The following is a 20,077-nucleotide window of genomic DNA, read 5'->3' as shown; positions in this document are numbered from 1 at the left end:
CACTATTTAAAATTTCTAGCGGTACTCAACTCAGGAATTAGTTCTCTATATAACTCTTGTCAACTCAGGAATTAGTTCTCTATATAACTCTTGTCAACTCAGGAATTAGTTCTCTATATAACTCTTGTCAACTCAGGAATTAGTTCTCTATATAACTCTTGTATTTAAGCTAATTCTGAGATACAAACAACACATTTAGGTGTTACTTTGTGTCCACGGTCGGCAAGAGACTCGGCCAGAGACGTAAAGATGTTCCTGTGACTCCTGGAGGAGATTGGAAGCAGCATCAGGATCTTATAGGACCTCTCAGGAGGAGACATCTTCCCCAGGATGCTTCCCACCAGCATCACCACCAGGACACACGTCGTCGGTGACTTCATCTGGAGATACCAAGAATTACGCTTTTAGCTATCTTTCAGCATTGTGTTAAATACCGAATTAGTAACCAGGTTAAGTTGAACTATGTTAAATTATTTCGTTAACCAGGGTTACGTAACAATGAGGGTTACGTAACAATGAGGGTTACGTAACAATGAGGGTTACGTAACAATGAGGGTTACGTAACAACGAGGGTTACGTAACAATGAGGGTTACGTAACAATGAGGGTTACGTAACAATGAGGGTTACGTAACAATGAGGGTTACGTAACAACGAGGGTTACGTAACAACGAGGGTTACGTAACAACGAGGGTTACGTAACAACGAGGGTTACGTAACAACGAGGGTTACGTAACAACGAGGGTTACGTAACAACGAGGGTTACGTAACAACGAGGGTTACGTAACAACGAGGGTTACGTAACAACGAGGGTTACGTAACAACGAGGGTACGTAACAACGAGGGTTACGTAACAACGAGGGTTACGTAACAACGAGGGTTACGTAACAACGAGGGTTACATAACAACGAGGGTTACGTAACAACGAAGGTTACGTAAGTAACAACGAAGATTAAATAAGTAACAACGAAGGTTACGTCAGTAACAACGAAGGTTACGTCAGTAACAAAGAAGGTTACGTCAATAACAACGAAGGTTACGTCAATAACAACGAAGGTTACGTCAGTAACAACGAAGGTTACGTCAGTAACAACGAAGGTTACGTCAGTAACAACGAAGGTTACGTCAGTAACAACGAAGGTTACGTCAGTAACAACGAAGGTTACGTAAGTAACAACGAAGGTTACGTCAGTAACAACGAAGGCTAAGTAAGTAACAACGACGGTTACGTCAGTAACAACTGCTATGTATGATATGGTTATACAACGAAGGTTACTTAAGTAACAACGAAGGTTACTTAAGTAACAACGAAGGTTACGTCAGTAACAACTGCTATGTATGATATGGTTATACCATGTATGATATGGTTATACCATGTATGATATGGTTATACCATGTATGGTATGGTTATACCATGTATGACATGGTTATACCATGTATGACATGGTTATACCATGTATGACATGGTTATACCATGTATGACATGGTTATACCATGTATGACATGGTTATACCATGTATGACATGGTTGTACCATGTATGACATGGTTGTACCATGTATGACATGGTTGTACCATGTATGACATGGTTGTACCATGTATGACATGGTTGTACCATGTATGACATGGTTGTACCATGTATGACATGGTTGTACCATGTATGACATGGTTATACCATGTATGACATGGTTATACCATGTATGACATGGTTATACCATGTATGACATGGTTATACCATGTATGACATGGTTATACCATGTATGACATGGTTATACCATGTATGACATGGTTATACCATGTATGACATGGTTATACCATGTATGATATGGTTATACCATGTATGATATGGTTATACTAAAAAATTACAAACTTAAATTGAATTACTTTCAAAATTCTAATCTATATATAGGCATTGTAAATCTCACTAGTTCCCCCTAGCAAACACTGACTCAGTGATGAGGGTTGACTTAGATATTCCGGAATGTGTACTTGGTAAATTCTTATCACAACTGGATTAAATTTTACGGTAGATATTCGGTTATAAATTTTTAAGTGTCTCCTTGTTGCCTGTCACAGTGTGTAATAACTATATTCTCGTAGCAGCTGTCGTTTATTGGGAAGATAAGATAAGATAAGATTTCGTTCGGATTTTTAACCCCGGAGGGTTAGCCACCCAGGATAACCCAAGAAAGTCAGTGCGTCATCGAGGACTGTCTAACTTATTTCCATTGGGGTCCTTAATCTTGTCCCCCAGGATGCGACCCACACCAGTCGACTAACACCTAGGTACCTATTTGCTGCTAGGTGAACAGGACAACAGGTGTAAGGAAACGTGTCGAAATGTTTCCACCCACCGGGAATCGAACCCGGGCCCTCCGTGTGTGAAGCGGGAGCTTTAGCCACCAGGCCACCGGGCCACCCGAAGCATTACGATAGCCTAGTCTAATAAACCATACCACGGGTTGGGATAGAACTCGCGATCAGAGACTCTCTGATCGCGAGTTCTATCCCCACCCGTGGTATGGTTTGTTTGAAATCGTGTCATTACGATTTCGTGAGTCTAGTCTAATGTTGGTAATTAGAAAGAAAAGTTGTATGGTTAGAGGGTTTTGGTAGCCTGGTGGCTAAAGCTCTCGCTTCTCACAGTGATGTCTGGGTTCGATTCCCAGCGAGGGTAGAAACACTGCGCGTGTTTCTTTACACCTGTTGTCTATGTTCACCATCAGTAAAATGGGTGTTAGTGGACTGGTGTGGGTCGCATCCTGGGTGTTAGTGGACTGGTGTGGGTCACATCCTGGGTGTTAGTGGACTGGTGTGGGTGGCATCCTGGGTGTTAGTGGACTGGTGTGGGTGGCATCCTGGGTGTTAGTGGACTGGTGTGGGTGGCATCCTGGGTGTTAGTGGACTGGTGTGGGTGGCATCCTGGGTGTTAGTGGACTGGTGTGGGTCACATCCTGGGTGTTAGTGGACTGGTGTGGGTCACACCCTGGATGTTAGAAGACTGGTGTGGGTCACATTTTGGGTGTTAGTAGACTGGTGTGGGTCACATCCTGGATGTTAGTAGACTGGTGTGGGTCACATTCTGCTTGTTAGTGGACTGGTGTGGGTCACATCCTGGGACAAAACTGACTTAATTTGCGGGAAATGCTCAGCGTAACAAGTGACTTTCTATATAGTAGTATGACACTGATGTCAGCTATGGTCTGTATACCTTGTACATGTATTGGTATACCTTGTACATGTACTGGCATACCTTGTACATGTACTGGTATACCTTGTACATGTACTGGTATACCTTGTACATGTACTGGTATACCTTGTACATGTACTGGTATACCTTGTACATGTACTGGTATACCTTGTACATATACTGGTATACCTTGTACATGTACTGGTATACCTTGTACATGTACTGGTATACCTTGTACATGTACTGGTATACCTTGTACATGTACTGGTATACCTTGTACATGTACTGGTATACCTTGTACATGTACTGGTATACCTCGTACATGTACTGGCAGTAAATAAAAATATTAAAACTCACCGTCCCACACTGTGAAGGGAGATACTCAGGTATCTCCCTTCACAGTGTGAGACGCCAACATCATCCCTTCAAGCGTCACTTGGTTACGTTACGTGGACGACGTCCTCGTAATAACTCCCAAACGTTTTGATGTTCGGAATCTTCAGGCAAGGCTCAACGCAGTTGAACCGGCGATTCAGTTTACACTAGAAGAAGAGTCCAATGACAAGCTACCTTTCCTCGACGTCCTCATTCACTAAGTGGATAACAACCTAAGATTTCAGGTTTATCGGAAACCCACCAATAAAAATGATCTCACACACTTCTATTCCAGTCAAGATACCAAGACCAAAAGAGGCATCATCATCGGGCTTTTCCTAAGAGCATAATACCGAATTTGTAGTCCTGAGTTTCTTGACGAGGAATGTACCTGAGTTTCTTGACGAGGAATGTACCTGAGTTTCTTGACGAGGAATGTACCTGAGTTTCTTGACGAGGAATGTACATACATTCACCGAACCTTCACTGATTTACATTTTCCTTCCTTTTTCCTCAAATACTGCAAGAAAAGAGCTCTTCAGATCATTAATTCTCCACGCACCAACACCACTCCCAACAAAGTTATAATTCTTCCCAACAGCCAGGTTGCACTGAACGTTTCTAAAGTACTTTCACAAGCTAACACCAGAGTCGCCATCGCTTCCAGCACTTCGATAAAGGATCTAACCAGAACAAACTCCAAGCACCACGAACCAGTCAATGCAGGAGTTTACACTATACCCTGTGGAGGCTGTGACAAGATTTACGTAGGTGAAACAGCAAGAAACCTCGACACCCGCCTCAGTGAACACATTTACGCATGTAGGAACGTTAACTTGAACAACGCCTGTGTACAACACCGAAATTCCACCAATCATCTCATTAAGTGACTTAAGAAATCGCAATGACACGATTGCAAATAAACCATACCCCCGGCCGGGATTGAACCCGCGGTCATAGAGTCTCAAAACTCCAGCCCGTCGCGTTAGCCACTAGACCAGCTAGCCACAACAAGATTCATCCAACTAGGTATATTTCTACACCATAGGAAGGTTAGCACAGGCACCTCTGTGACCACAAATGCAAGTTTTTACAGACGAATCTCCAGCTAGCGTGGCCGTGACGAACTCTAGCTCAGTGACGGCAGTGAAGGGACTTGAGCTAGAGTTCGTCACGGCCACGCTAGCTGGAGATTCGTCTGTAAAAACTTGCATTTGTGGTCACAGTGGTGCCTGTGCTAACCTTCCTATGGTGTAGAAATATACCTAGTTGGATGAATCTTATTGTGGCTAGCTGGTCTAGTGGCTAACGCGACGGGCTGGAGTTTTGAGACTCTATGACCGCGGGTTCAATCCCGGCCGGGGGTATAGTTGATCTCATTAAGTTCAGGGACGCCCAACTAGTGATCAAAGAAACTAATTTCCGCAGACGCAAGTGTCTTGAATCTTCACTAATAGCTGTTTCGAATACAATTAAACAAAACAAAGGCAGCTTCACCATCTCTGAAGTCTCAGCAAGAATCCTCCTGAAAACAGTAAACCCTGCCATCACATAGTCTCTCCTGTTATACTACACAAAGCACATTACAGAGAGTGAACACTGAAACAGACCTTCTCTATCCAGCCTCCAATAGAAATATTTGTCTAACCAATTTATATCCTTTACTCATGTGCAAGTTAATTATTCTAACATATATTACTACTACAACTAATATCACTACTACTACTACTATTACCACTATACTAGTGGTAATAGTAGTGCCTATATAGTGGTATACTATTACCACTATATAGACAGTGAGCCTATATATACCCTCTGTGTCCATGTACTGTTTGTAACGGCTTGACAAAGCTCCTGGAGAGCGAAACGTTGCCACAATAAAATATCACTTTATTTGCAGTTGTGTCCTTTTAAGTGACCGTCTCACACTGTGAAGGAAGGTACTCAGGTAGTGTGACCGTCTCACACTGTGAAGGAAGGTACTCACGTAGTGTGACCGTCTCACACTGTGAAGGAAGGTACTCAGGTAGTGTGACCGTCTCACACTGTGAAGGAAGGTACTCACGTAGTGTGACCGTCTCACACTGTGAAGGAAGGTACTCACGTAGTGTTACCGTCTCACACTGTGAAGGAAGGTACTCACGTAGTGTTACCGTCTCACACTGTGAAGGAAGGTACTCACGTAGTGTGACCGTCTCACACTGTGAAGGAAGGTACTCACGTAGTGTGACCGTCTCACACTGTGAAGGAAGGTACTCACGTAGTGTGACCGTCCCACACTGTGAAGGAAGGTATACTGACAAGGTTGAGGCCAACACTGGGAACATGTCCCTGGCAACCCAGCCTTGTACACATCACCCAAACATCACAAAAGATATATACCCAACATTACACAAATATTCTCAATCTCTGCTACAACGCTAAGTACATAAATATTTTTCAATTATTAATATTATATAATTTAGAGGAACATTTCCAATTAGCAATGAACATAAAATTTACGAATTACCTATATCATCATGAGTAAACACATCACCACCTGCGTTCTTAGCATTAGTAATCTAACCCCACCTAAATACAGAATACAAAACACACACTTTGGTAGGAAAGATATTTGGTACTGTTCTGATGTTTACTAAACAGTAAGATAAAATACTGCACTAAGGAACAACACAGACGTACAAGAATAATTCAAAGGTTTATATAACCATTGCAACTCTTCTGGTAAAACAGGTGCAGTTTTAACGTTGTTTTAAGTAATAATTGACTTGGTAGTAAGGGGGAAGCTAATGCGGCTAATACTGGCGCATCATAAGGAATAAATTAACAAATTGAAAGTATTTCTTTACTGATTTCAAAAAAGGTTGAGTAGATGGCACTGGTAGACGGGGTAATAACACAAGAATATACTCACTGGTCTGGAGACACGGAAAAAAGTTGAAGAAGCTTCACTGGCCCCTTTAATCCATCTCTACTGAGATAGATGGGATGCAGACGCTGAGATAAAACTGAAAGGAATATAAAATAATCTAAAACGAACACTTAAATTCCATTAGAAAGCTTGTAAGTAGCATAGTAAGATCACTTATACAGCGGAAACACTTATCGTGAATCTGATACACTCAGAGTGCATCAGGAAAGTCAGTTTGGAGGAGGATAAGGCAGCATCAGAACATACAAAGCCAGATAAAATTAATCACAGAGCAGGCCAGGAACCAGGGTGGAACAGGCAACCAGGAAGACAAGATATAGACGAGATTAACAACACTATCCTCGCCAGAATCTCAACAGCCTCAATTCCTTTCACTTAATAAGCAATTTTCCATGAAATCAGATACCAAAACAGCCCTTCCGACATTAGACTAGATGCATGTAACACTTTAATGCTATACAATACCGATAAGCATAATACACGTATGCAACAGTTTACCTGGAGTTTACCTGGAGAGAGTTCCGGGGGTCAACGCCCCCGCGGCCCGGTCTGTGACCAGGCCTCCTTAGGTCAGTGTCCCAGGATGCGACCCACACCAGTCGACTAACACCCAAGTACCCATTTTACTGATGGGGAACATAGACAACAGGTGGAAAGAAACACGTCCAATGTTTCTACTCTGGCTGGGAATCGAACCCAGGCCCTCACCGTGTGAAGCGAGAGCGTTAACCACCAGGCCACCAGAGCCCCAGTTAGGTGTCTGTTCCGAAAAGTTTCGCCCATACAGTAGGTTTCTTCAGTCACATACAAGTATTATAAACAGAGACAGCAGCAGCAGTGGAGAGGTAAAAATCATAAATCAGGCCATCAGCTTAGTGGTAGTTTGAGGCGGTCAGTCCCTCAGCCTGGAACGGGAGTCTACCTGTCAACCTGGAACCAGGTAGACTCCAGGCTGAGAGACTGGTAACGTTTTTAACTTCACAATTGTGAACCAAAGGTGAAGCTAACTTAAGTATTATTATTATAATCAAAAAGAAGCGCTAAGCCACAAGGCTAACTTAAGTAAGATTTGTTAGGAAACAGGAAGATAAATATTCATATCTCGCGAAATCGTAATGACACGATTGAAAACAAATCATATCATGTGTTTACCTGGAGTTTACCTGGAGAAGGTTTCGGGGGTTAACGCCCCCGCGGCCCGGTCTGAGACCAGGCCTCATGGTGGATCAGGGTCTGATCAGCCAGGCTGTTACTACTGGCCGCACGCAAGCTGACGTAGGAACCACAGCCCGGTTAGTCAGTTAGACTTTAGGTGCCTGTCCAGTGCCTTCTTGAAGACAGCCAGGGGTCTTGAAGACAGCCAGGGGTCTTGAAGACAGCCAGGGGTCTTGAAGACAGCCAGGGGTCTTGACAGTCAGGGGTCTTGAAGACAGCCAGGGGTCTTGAAGACAGCCAGGGGTCTTGAAGACAGCCAGGGGTCTTGAAGACAGCCAGGGGTCTTGAAGACAGTCAGGGGTCTTGAAGACAGCCAGGGGTCTTGAAGACAGCCAGGGGTCTTGAAGAGAGCCAGGGGTCTTGAAGACAGTCAGGGGTCTTGAAGACAGTCAGGGGTCTTGAAGACAGCCAGGGGTCTATTGGTAATCCCCCTTATGTATGCTGGGAGGCAATTGAACAGTCTTGGGCCCCGGACACTTATTGTGTTGACTCAAGAAATCGTAATGACACGATTGCAAACAAACCATACCCCCGGCCGGGATTGAACCCGCGGTCATGGAGTCTCAAAACTCCAGCCCGTCGCGTTAGCCACTAGACCAGCTAGCCACAATAAGATTCATCCAACTAGGTATATTTCTACACCATAGGAAGGTTATTGTGGCTAGCTGGTCTAGTGGCTAACGCGACGGGCTGGAGTTTTGAGACTATGACCGCGGGTTCAATCCCGGCCGGGGGTATGGTTTGACTTATTGTGTTGTCTCTCAGTGTACTCGTGGCGCCCCTACTTTTCATCGGGGGAATGTTGCATTTCCTGCCGAGTCTTTTGCTTTCATATGGAGTGATTTTCGTGTGCAAGTTTGGTAGCAATCCCTCCACGACCTTCCAAGTGTATATTATCATGTATCTCTCTCGCCTGCATTCCAGGGAATACAGATCAAGGACTTTGGACCGTTCCCAGTAGCTTAGGTGCCTTAACGCACTTGTGTGTGCCGTTAAAGTTCTTCATACACTCTCCAGGTCTACAGTGTCGCCAGCCTTGAAGGAGGCCGTTAGTGTACAGCAGTATTCCAGCGTAGAGAGCACAAGCGATCTAAAGAGAATCGTCCAACTAGGTATATACCTAATTGGACGAATCTTATTGTAACCAGCTGGTCCAGTGGTTAACACGTCTGTCTGGAGTTTTATGACTAATCGCGGGTTCTAACCCCACCGTCACTGGTAAAGGTATGTTTGAGCTGTTTCTATGGTGCTGAGGTTGTAACAATCACAGATTTAGACACGTGACACCGTACTGGGCTTACAACCAATTAACTACGAGCCTATGTGAAAACTTCGGGTCTTAATTACAGTTGATGCACCTTCTTTCTCAATGTTATATGAACTAATGTTCTGAGTGAACCTGGTGACTGAAGCTCTGGCTTCAAACGGTGAGCGTCCGGGTTCGATTCCCGGCGAGGGTGGAAACATCGGACGTGTTTCCTTGCACCGGTTGTCCATATTCACCCATCAGTAAAATGTGTACCTGGGTGTTAGTGGACTGGTGTGAGTCGCATCCTGGGTGTTAGTGGACTGGTGTGGGTCACATCCTGGGTGTTAGTGGACTGGTGTGGGTCACATCCTGGGTTTTAGTGGACTGGTGTGGGTCACATCCTGAGTGTTAGTGGACTGGTGTGGGTCACATCCTGGGTGTTAGTGGACTGGTGTGGGTCACATCCTGGGTGTTAGTGGACTGGTGTGGGTCACATCCTGGGTGTTAGTGGACTGGTGTGGGTCACATCCTGGGTGTTAGTGGACTGGTGTGGGTCACATCCTGGGTGTTAGTGGACTGGTGTGGGTCACATCCTGGGTGTTAGTGGACTGGTGTGGGTCACATCCTGGGTGTTAGTGGACTGGTGTGGGTCACATCCTGGGTGTTAGTGGACTGTTGTGGGTCACATCCTGGGTGTTAGTGGACTGGTGTGGGTCACATCCTGGGTGCTAGTGGACTGGTGTGGGTCACATCCTGGGACAAAACTGACATAATTTGCGGGAAATGCTCAGCATAACAAGTGACTTCCTATATAGTAGTATGTCACTGATGTCAACTATGATCTGTATACCATGTACATGTACTGGTATACCTTGTACATGTACTGGTATACCAGTACATGTACTGGTATACCTTGTACATGTATTGGTATACCTTGTACATGTACTGGTATACCTTGTACATGTATTAGTATACCTTGTACATGTACTGGTATACCTTGTACATGTATTAGTATACCTTGTACATGTACTGGTATACCTTGTACATGTACTGGTATACCTTGTACATGTACTGGTATACCCTGTACATGTACTGTTATACCTTGTACATGTACTGGTATACCAGTACATGTACTGGTATACCTTGTACATGTACTGGTATACCTTGTACATGTACTGGTATACCTTGTACATGTACTGGTATACCAGTACATGTATTGGTAGCAAATAAAGATATACTGATATATTTTCAGAATCTTTATTTAGGGGGAGTGAAGACGTCAGTTCATTTCTCACCGACCTTACGTTATATATGGTGAAAAAATCTCGCTACGTTAGAGGTTCTGAAAGCCAACTTAAGCCGAAAGCCCGCAACCCTCTCCAGGTAAACTCCAGGTAAACTAAGCCTCGAGTCCCACCAGCCGGATCACCAACCTGCACTTACTACAAGAGTGATGGACTGAACACCGATTCCAGGCTGAGGGACTGATTGTCTCAAACTCCTCCTCTCCTTACATTATTATTATTATAATCAAGGGGGAAGCGCTAAACCCGGAGGATTATACAGTCCTCTCCTTACACCTTTCGGATTTGTGTTGGACTGATGAAGCCACTGTGTGGCGAAACGTTCCTTCAATAAAGATTCCCATACGTTGCATAAGTGTCTCAATTCGTCACAAAAGGGTTACCTTCTCATGTCATTTTTTATTTATTACATTTAGTTACAAATTACATTTTTCTTTTAAAAATAATCTTTATATTCGTACATAAGCAAGATACAAAATTTATAAAAATGATTTGTTTCAGTTTTTATTTAAAAGTAATGATATGTAAACTCCTGGAATAGAAATGGGATACACAAGTTTGTAATTTAGGAATTAAATTATTCTTGACTGATGGTGTACGTGTTATATTGGGCCTTAATGACCCTCTTATATTAGTCATGCTTCAGAACCAATTTATCAATCACGTACACTCATAATTTATATATATTTTGATGAGAATTATCTCTTAAAATGTACCGAGAGCAGTTCTTAGCTTAAAAACCACTTATTCGTGGATGCACGAGTGTGAGGTATACAAGGTGAACCGGGTTACAGGGGTATTGACCAGAGGAGACACAGCGTCTGAAGCTGGTACACCCTTACAGGGGTATTGACCAGAGGAGAGACAGCGTCTGAAGCTGGTACACCCTTACAGGGGTATTGACCAGAATAGAGACAGCGTCTGAAGCTGGTACACCCGTACAGGGGTATTGACCAGAGGAGAGACAGCGTCTGAAGCTTGTACACCCCTACAGGGGTATTGACCAGAGGAGAGACAGCGTCTGAAGCTTGTACACCCCTACAGGGGTATTGACCAGAGGAGAGACAGCGTCTGAAGCTTGTACACCCCTACAGGGGTATTGACCAGAGGAGAGACAGCGTCTCAAGCTGGTACACCCCTACAGGGGTATTGACCAGAGGAGAGACAGCGTCTCAAGCTGGTACACTCTTACAGGGGTATTGACCAGAGGGGAGAGAGCGTCTGAAGCTGGTACACCCTTACAGGGGTATTGACCAGAGGAGAGACAGCGTCTGAAGCTGGTACACTCTTACAGGGGTATTGACCAGAGGGGAGAGAGCGTCTGAAGCTGGTACACCCTTACAGGGGTATTGACCAGAGGAGAGACAGCGTCTGAAGCTGGTACACCCCTACAGGGGTATTGACCAGAGGAGATAGCGTCTGAAGCTGGTACACCCCTACAGGGGTATTGACCAGAGGAGAGAGAGCGTCTCAAGCTGGTACACCCCTACAGGGGTATTGACCAGAGGAGACACAGCGTCTGAAGCTGGTACACCCCTACAGGGGTATTGACCAGAGGAGAGTGTCTCAAGCTGGTACACCCCTACAGGGGTATTGACCAGAGGAGAGACAGCGTCTGAAGCTGGTACACCCCTACTGAATGAGGTGCCCAACGGGAAGGAAGAAGACAGAAATTAAGGCCCTATCAGCCCACCAAGCAGGGCCGAAGAGTGAAGGGGGAGAGCAGCTGGGATGGTGGTGGGGGACGGGGGTGAAGGTGGAGAAGGGGATAAGTCGTATGCAGAGGCACGACCATGCCACCAAGAGCTACAAGAAAAAATGAGGGAGAAAATGACCATATACAGACAGGACCCAGCCACACACACAGGGAAAGGCAATGGGAGGAGGAGAGGGCGAAGTCAGTGTTTATTCATGGGCTTCAGGAGAGCGAGGGAAGGACACACACTGAAAGATGGCAGGAAGAAAGACAGAAGATTGAGAAATTCACCAAAGAAATAGGCAAAGAAGATATGTCTGAGATTGTAAATTTTCAGAGAATAGGGGGGTACTTGAAGGGGAGAAAACGGGCGATCAAGCTGATTTTCAGGACAGTGCAAAAAAAGGATCCTGGAAGAGAAATCATGGTTGAAGGAATCGGCAGCATACAAGAGGGTGTTCCTAAACCGAGACAGAAAACACAGAATGACAGCAGCTGAGGGAGAGAACACAAAAGTGAAAGGAGCTAGGAAGAGAGACAAGGGCAGAACCAGCTGAGGACATCCAGAGCAGGGCAGAGCAACAAGAGCAAGCACACACAGGACCATCCCCCAGAACCCCACAACCAAACATACTATCCCAACACAGACCACAATCCACACTCACAGCCCCCACCCCACACTGCTGTAGAATCCCACAGCATACTACCAGGACTCCCACCCTCACAGACCCCCCAAAACACAGTGTTGGAGAGGAAACTGAGGGTATTGTACACTAACGCTGATGGAATAATGAATAAGTGGGAGGAGTGGCATGAAAGAGGCATCACCAGACATCATACCCCCTCACAGGAACCAAGCTTACAGATAAGCCCATGGTTCACCCAAAGGTGCAGAGAGGCCAAAACCAAGTGTGCTAGGGAATAGAAGTATAGAAAGTAAAGGGCCCAGGAGAATAAGGAGAGCAGTCATAGAGCCAGAAATGAATATGCACAGGTAAGAAGGGAGGCCCAACGACAACACGAGAATGACATAGCAGCGAAAGCCAAATCTGACACATCAGGAGGAAAACAACAGTCAAGGACCAGGTAATCAGGCTGAGGAAGGGAGGAGGGAAGGTCACAAAAATGACTGCAGAGTATGTGAGGAGCTCAACATGAGAGTAAAAGAAGTGTTCACAGAGACAGAAGGGCCGCCAGAAAGACGGAGAGGTGGGGCACATCACCAAGTGTTGGACACAATACATACAACCGAGGAAGAAGTGAAAAGGCTGCTTAGCAAGCTTGATACCTCAAAGGCGATGGGGCCGGATAACATCTCTCCATGGGTCCTGAGGGAGGGCGCAGAGGCACTGTGTATACCACTAACAACTATCAACACATCTATCGACACAGGGAGACTACCTGAAGTATGGAAGACAGCAAATGTAGTCCCAGTTTTTAAAAAGGAGAGACATGAAGCATTAAACTACAGACCAGTGTCACTGACGTGTGTAGTATGCAAAGACATGGAGAAAGTTATCAGAAGTGTGTGGAGCACCTAGAAAGGAATGATCTTAACGACAGCCAGCACGGTTTCAGGGATTGGAAATCCTGTGTCACAAACCTACTGGAGTTCTATGAGAGGGTAAGACAAGAGAGAGAAGGGTGGGTAGATTGCATTTTCTTGGACTATAAGGCTGCGTTTGACAGTTCCACACAAGAGATTAGTGCAAAAGCTGGAGGACCAAGCATGGGTAACAGGTGGATCAGGGAATATCTGCCAGGAAGACAACAGCGAGTCATGGCATGTGACGAGGTGTCAAAGTGGGCGCCGGTAACAAGCGGGGTGCCGCAGGGATCAGTCCTAGGACCGGTGCTGTTTCTGGTATTTGTGAACATGACAAAAGGAATAGACTCTGAAGTGTCCCTGTTTGCAGATATGAAGTTGATGAGAAGAATTCAATCGGACGAGGACCATGCTGAACTACAAAGGAATCTGGACAGGCTGCAGACCTGGTCCAGAAACTGGCTCCTGGAATTCAACCCTACCAAGTGCATAGCCATGAAGATTGGAGAAGGGCAAAGAAGACCACAGAGTACAGTCTAGGGGGCCAGAGACTACAAACCTCACTCATGGAAAAAGATCTTGGGGCGAGTATAACACCGGGAACATCTCCTGAAGCGCACATCAACCAAATAACTGCTGCAGCATATGGGCGCCTAGCAAACCTCAGAACAACATTCCGACATCTCAATAAGGAATCATTCAGGACCCTGTACACCGTGTACGTTAGGCCCATATTGGAGTATGCGGCACCAGTTTGGAACCCACACCTAGCCAAGCACGTAAAGAAACTAGAGAAAGTGCAAAGGTTTGCAACAAGACTAGTCCCGGAGCTAAGGGTATGTCCTACTAGGAGAGGTTATGGGAAATCGACCTGACGACGCTGGAGGATGGAGAGATTGGGGGGGATATGATAACGACATATAAAATACTGAGAGGAAGCGACAAGGTGGACAAAGACAGGATGTTCCAGAGATGTGACACAGCAACAAGGGGACACAGTTGGAAGTTGAAGACACAGATGAATCACAGGGATGTTAGGAAGTATTTCTTCAGTCACAGAGTAGTCAGGAAGTGGAATAGTTTGGGTAGTGATGTAGTGGAGGCAGGATCCATACATAGCTTTAAGCAGAGGTATGATAAAGCTTAGGGAGCGGGAAGTGTGACCGAGTAGTGGCCAGTGAAGAGTAGCGGCCAGGAGCTGTGACTCGACCCCTGCAACCACAAGTAGGTGAATACAACTAGGTGAGTACACACTAGCCGTGGATCGAACCCGAGTCATTAAGTTAGCTTCCCAGAACTATATAAATTCTAGATACCTTCGTCCACTACGCCACCATATAAGTGTTATGTGGCGGTGTATTGGACAAAACATCGAGAATTTAGCTAGTTTCCCTGGAGGCGAGCTAAACAATTCGGGTTCGATCCCCTGCTGGTTGCAGTATGGTACTTGCTTTAAACCACTTTCATGGATGCATTACTGTGTACTGCTCGTGAGACTGGTATCCAGATGGAAGCGTAAAATTAGTTACTGTAGGTATCCACGACTACGAATGTGCTGACGTTAAGACTGGCAAGTCTGAGCATCTAACGTTTGTATGGTGGCGTAGTCCAATGAGGGGCCCAGAATTTAGTTATCTTTCCAGGAGACTGGCTAAATAACTCGGGTTCGATCCCCAGCTGGGAGAGAAAGAGGGAGATTTAAATTCTGCCTTCTCAATTCTAAATTAACTTTCTTTTCTCCGAGACTAACTCCTGGGAAATCTCTTGATCTTTGCCCTCTCTATATTAGCAGTCTCTCAAATCATAACTTTCTCCGTTCTTTAGACATCAGACTTTTCACCAAACTAACATTCTTCGCAGTAATCTAGGTCTTACTTCGCCTAATGATGCTTCCGGAGTCTACTCCATTTCCTGCTCCTCTTGCTCTCTCCAGTACCTTGAAGAAGCTGGCAGCTCTCTGACTTGAAGAGCACGAAAGTAACATCAATGCTATTTTCTCACTCTCATTACTGAGGTCCAGCTAATAAACCCTGGAGATTAACATAAAATTGCTATTTTCTGTTATGCTAGAGACTGGTGGTCTGCTGAAGCCGTCTACCTTTCCAGCCTTCACAGCCACCGTCTTGCTGTAGCATCACTTACACACAGTTTTCCTGATATGAATCTTAGTCTTGGCTTTGTTTCTGTAGATCCTTCCTTTCTCATTACAGTGGCAAATGCTCCAGATCTTCTCCTTAAATCTTCTCCTTTACTCTATCTTTACCTTTCATTTCTTCTGCCTAAGAGTGTTCTCTCCTACGTGTCTTCATGTTTTTGGTCCCACCCTCGTGGGCCACTAGTCTTCCTGCAGTGTTCTCTTTCTTGTACTTAGACGTCCTCCACATATTCTACCATTTGTACTACTACTACTATTACCACTACCACTACTACTACTGCTGCTACTACTACTACTACTGCTGCTGCTACTACTACTACTACTGCTGCTACTACTACTACTACTGCTACTACTACTATCTAGCTTCACTCCACACACTGACTCGTGTGCCGCCTCCACTTCTCACCTTACCCACTACAACTACTACTACCTACAGTACCTCTTCCAGCTGCTAGACACTCCAGCCACCTGCTAGACACTCCAGCCACCTGCTAGACAATCCAGCCACCTGCTAGACACTCCAGCCACCTGCTAGACACTCCAGCCACCTGCTAGACACTCCAGCCACCTGCTAGACAATCCAGCCACCTGCTAGACAATCCAGCCACCTGCTAGACACTCCAGCCACCTGCTAGACACTCCAGCCACCTGCTAGACACTCCAGCCACCTGCTAGACACTCCAGCCACCTGCTAGACACTCCAGCCACCTGCTAGACACTCCAGCCACCTGCTAGACACTCCAGCCACCTGCTAGACACTCCAGCCACCTGCTAGACACTCCAGCCACCTGCTAGACACTCCAGCCACCTGCTAGACACTCCAGCCACCTGCTAGACACTCCAGCCACCTGCTAGACATCATGACACTTAACTAACCATAGGAAACATTACATCTGAAAGATGTGTCTAGTTAGACTAAATTTATATAGTATTAGATAGTGTATATAAAACACTTGTAAGTAATTAACTTATGACCAGGTTTCGATCCAACTATTAACTAATCACACAGTTAATGGTCCAATTCGGACCGAAACGTCGTTATAAAATTAATTCTTTCACATTCAGGTTTGTGTATTTTCTAGCCACGGTTTCGTGCATCTTAATTTATTAATAAAGATAAAAGACTAAACGCTACACAAGCATTTTACTACAAGTAAAGTGTTGATAAAGTCTTGTTTAAGAAGTGTCGATCATAGTTTTTTGTTAGGTAGTTTTATTAAATATTTACTGACATGTCTTGCCATGCGTTCACCTCAATATTCTTCTCGACACGAACTGTGATTTTTGTCTTTAGTTCTGGAGGACCAGTGGCATGCAGAGGGGGAGGCGAAGGGGGGGGGGTGAAGGGGGGCGAAGGGACGGTGGACCAGGGCATCCAAATGGGGAGGGCATCCAATTAGAGGGAAATAAGATAGTGATTTGGGGCATTCAATCGAGGCGTTGGCCCCGGGCATCAACAGACTGCACGCCAATGGGAGGACCCCGGGCCACTGGGAGGACCCCGGGCCACTGGGAGGACCCCGGGCCACTGGGAGGACCCCGGGCCACTGGGAGGACCCCGGGCCACTGGGAGGACCCGAGAAATCCTCTAATATTTCTTCTTAATTCCAACACTACCGGAGACTTTAGCCGAAACGACCTTCAGGATTCGCCGTAATGCGAGACAGAGGACGAAGATAACCAGGTAGAGGAGGAAGATCACGTCCAGCATGAGGAACTCCACCCAGGAGAGCTGTGCCGCTGGTGACCTCAACTGGGGAGCACCTCTGTGACGGATGACGTACTCCGTCCAGAACACTGCCAGTTCCCTGGGAGTCATAAGTGTATCCCGCAGCTGCATTGACATCCTCAACACGTTTTCCTGATACCTAAAGCATGAAAAAATATATAATTAAAAGCCCTTCACTGCTCCCAAGCAGACTTCTATTTTTTTGTATGTTATTTTGTATTTTTTATTAAGACATCGGCAGTTTCCCACCAAGGTACGGTGGCCCGAAAAAGAAAAACTTTCATCATTCACTCCATCACTGTCTTGCCAGAGAGGTGCTTTACACTATAGTTATAAAACTGAAACATTAACATCCCTCCTTCAGAGTGCAGGCACTGTACTTCCCATCTCCAGGACTCAAGTCCGGCCTGCCGGTTTCCCTGAATCCCTTCATAAATGTTACTTTGCTCACACTCCAACAGCACGTCAAATCCTAAAAACCATTTGTCTCCATTCGCTCCTATCTAACACGCTCACGCACGCTTGGTGGAAGTCCAAGCCCCTCGCACACAAAACTTCCTTTACCCCCTCCCTCCAACCTTTCTCAAGCCAACCCCTACCCCACCTTCCCTCCACTACAGATCTATATACTAAGTCATTCTATTTTGTTCCATCCTCTCTACATGCAAGAACCACCTCAACCCCTTCTCAGCGCTCTGGATAATAGTTTTAGCAATACCACACCTTCTCCTAATCTCCAAAGTACGAATTCTCTGCATTATATTCACACCACACATTGCCCTCAGACATGACATCTCCACTGCCTCCAGCCTTCTCCTCGCTGCAACATTCATCACCCATGCTTCACACCCATATAAGAGCGTTGGTAAAACTATACTCTCATCCATTCCCCTCTTTGCTTCCTTGGATAAAGATCTTCGTCTCCACAGACTCCTAAGTGCACCACTCACCTTTTTCCCCTCATCAGTTCTATGATTCACCTCATCTTTCATAGACCCATCTGCTGACACTTCCATTCCCAATTATCTGAACACATTCACCTCCTCCATACTCTCTCCCTCCAATCTGATATCCAATATTCCATTATCTTCATCAACTTACTCTTTCCTATATTCACTTTTAAATTTCTTCTTTTACATACCCTACCAAACTCATCCACCAACCTCTGCAACTTCTCTTCAGAATCTCCCAAAAGCACAGTGTCATCAGCAAAGAGCAGCTGTGACAACTCCCACTTTGTGTGTGATTCTTTATCTTTTAACTCCACACCTCTTGCCAACACTCGAGCATTAACTTCTCTTACAACACCATCTATAAATATATTGAACCACCATAGTGACATCACACGTCCCTGCCTAAGGCCTACACTTACTGGGAAATAATGCAAGTTTGTGTGTAGATTACAGGGAACTCTCAAAACACCAAAACACTTCGTGAATGCACCTAATATACTGTAAATTATAAATCTGGGAAGAATGCATAGTGAATCATAAGTGAATATATAAATGATAATTACATGCATTTGTCCTCTGTCACATTATTATAAGTAATGACTGCACTTAAACGCTATCACCTTAAATTATAGCCTAACATTCATTCAGGGATGCTAAGCCTACATGAATTTTTTTTGAGAAGCCCTGTCTGCGTGGGGAGGGGGGGAGCGTTAGAGGGGCTAATAACAGTTGTAGGCCTATGGAAGTTGAATGAGAGCGAAGGTGGCGGCCCGGTGGTCTGGTGGCTAAAGCTCCCGCTTCACACACGGAGGGCCCGGGTTCGATTCCCGGCGGGTGGAAATTCCGACACGTTTCCTTACACCTATTGTCCTGTTCACCTAGCAGCAAAATAGGTACCTGGGTGTTAGTCGACTGGTGTGGGTGGCATCCTGGGGGACAAGATTAAGGACCCCAATGGAAATAAGTTAGACAGTCCTCGATGACGCACTGACTTTCTTGGGTTATCCTGGGTGGCTAACCCCCCGGGGTTAAAAATCCGAACGAAATCTTATCTTATCTTATCTTAAGGAAAACGTAAATCAGTAACAGGGGTGAGGGAATGACTTACAGAAACATGGAAGTGAGTTTTGGGGCACAAAAAACGTGTAGGAATAGGCTTGAAATTGTGTCTTAATAAAATATAGGCACCTGAAAGGACTTTAGGAGCAAGTTGTATATTGTAATAAGAAACAGAACCCTGAGAATGAGTGCAGTAATAAATTACGAGGCAGGAGAATTATAGAAGTTTGAGTTAGACTAGGCTGGGGTGGGAAGTAGTTTGCTAGGAGTAAGAGGAGGAGGGTGTGGGAGTAGGCTGGATGAGTGTAAGAGATGTGGGAGTAGGCTGGATGGGTGAAAGATGTGGGAGTAGGCTGGATGAGTGTAAGAGATGTGGGAGTAGGCTGGATGAGTGTAAGAGATGTGGGAGTAGGCTGGATGGGTGAAAGATGTGGGAGTAGGCTGGGTGGGTGAAAGAGATGTGGGAGTAGGCTGGATGGGTGAAAGATGTGGGAGTAGGCTGGATGGGTGAAAGAGAGGTGGGAGTAGGCTGGATGGGTGAAAGAGATGTGGGAGTAGGCTGGATGGGTGAAAGAGATGTGGGAGTAGGCTGGATGGGTGAAAGAGATGTGGGAGTAGGTTGGATGAGTGTAAGAGATGTGGGAGTAGGCTGGATGGGTGAAAGAGATGTGGGAGTAG

The 20,077-nt window shown here is 45.4% G+C and overlaps 2 protein-coding genes across 5 annotated transcripts in view; both read right to left on the bottom strand.

The window, feature by feature from the left end:
- The window catches only part of LOC128704983 (UDP-glycosyltransferase UGT5), a 30,216-nt gene extending 24,335 nt beyond the window's left edge, over positions 1–5,881 (bottom strand). Inside the window, exons 1-2 of one of the 2 annotated variants that reach the window (XM_053800199.2) lie at positions 5,822–5,881; positions 207–380 (exon numbers count right to left, since the gene is read on the bottom strand). In XM_053800199.2, the coding sequence (XP_053656174.2) occupies positions 207–380 (174 nt within the window). In that variant the 5' untranslated portion in view covers positions 5,822–5,881. Of the gene's footprint in view, positions 1–206; positions 381–5,548; positions 5,682–5,821 lie in introns of those variants that run through there. The other variant, XM_070105103.1, reaches the window with a different exon arrangement.
- Positions 5,882–16,563: 10,682 nt separating this feature from the next.
- LOC128704982 (UDP-glucosyltransferase 2) overlaps positions 16,564–20,077 on the bottom strand; it is a 49,904-nt gene continuing 46,390 nt past the window's right edge. For all 3 annotated transcript variants that reach the window (XM_053800196.2, XM_053800197.2, XM_053800198.2), the window contains one exon: positions 16,564–17,526. In XM_053800196.2, coding sequence (XP_053656171.2) covers positions 17,247–17,526 — 280 coding nt within the window. In that variant the 3' untranslated portion in view covers positions 16,564–17,246. The remainder of the gene's footprint in view (positions 17,527–20,077) is intronic.

The sequence above is a fragment of the Cherax quadricarinatus genome, chromosome 97 (genome assembly GCF_038502225.1).
Source record: "Cherax quadricarinatus isolate ZL_2023a chromosome 97, ASM3850222v1, whole genome shotgun sequence".
Lineage (NCBI taxonomy): Eukaryota > Metazoa > Arthropoda > Malacostraca > Decapoda > Parastacidae > Cherax > Cherax quadricarinatus.
The sequence above is the reverse complement of the archived record's forward strand: the minus strand, read 5'-3'. Positions and strand labels throughout refer to the sequence as shown.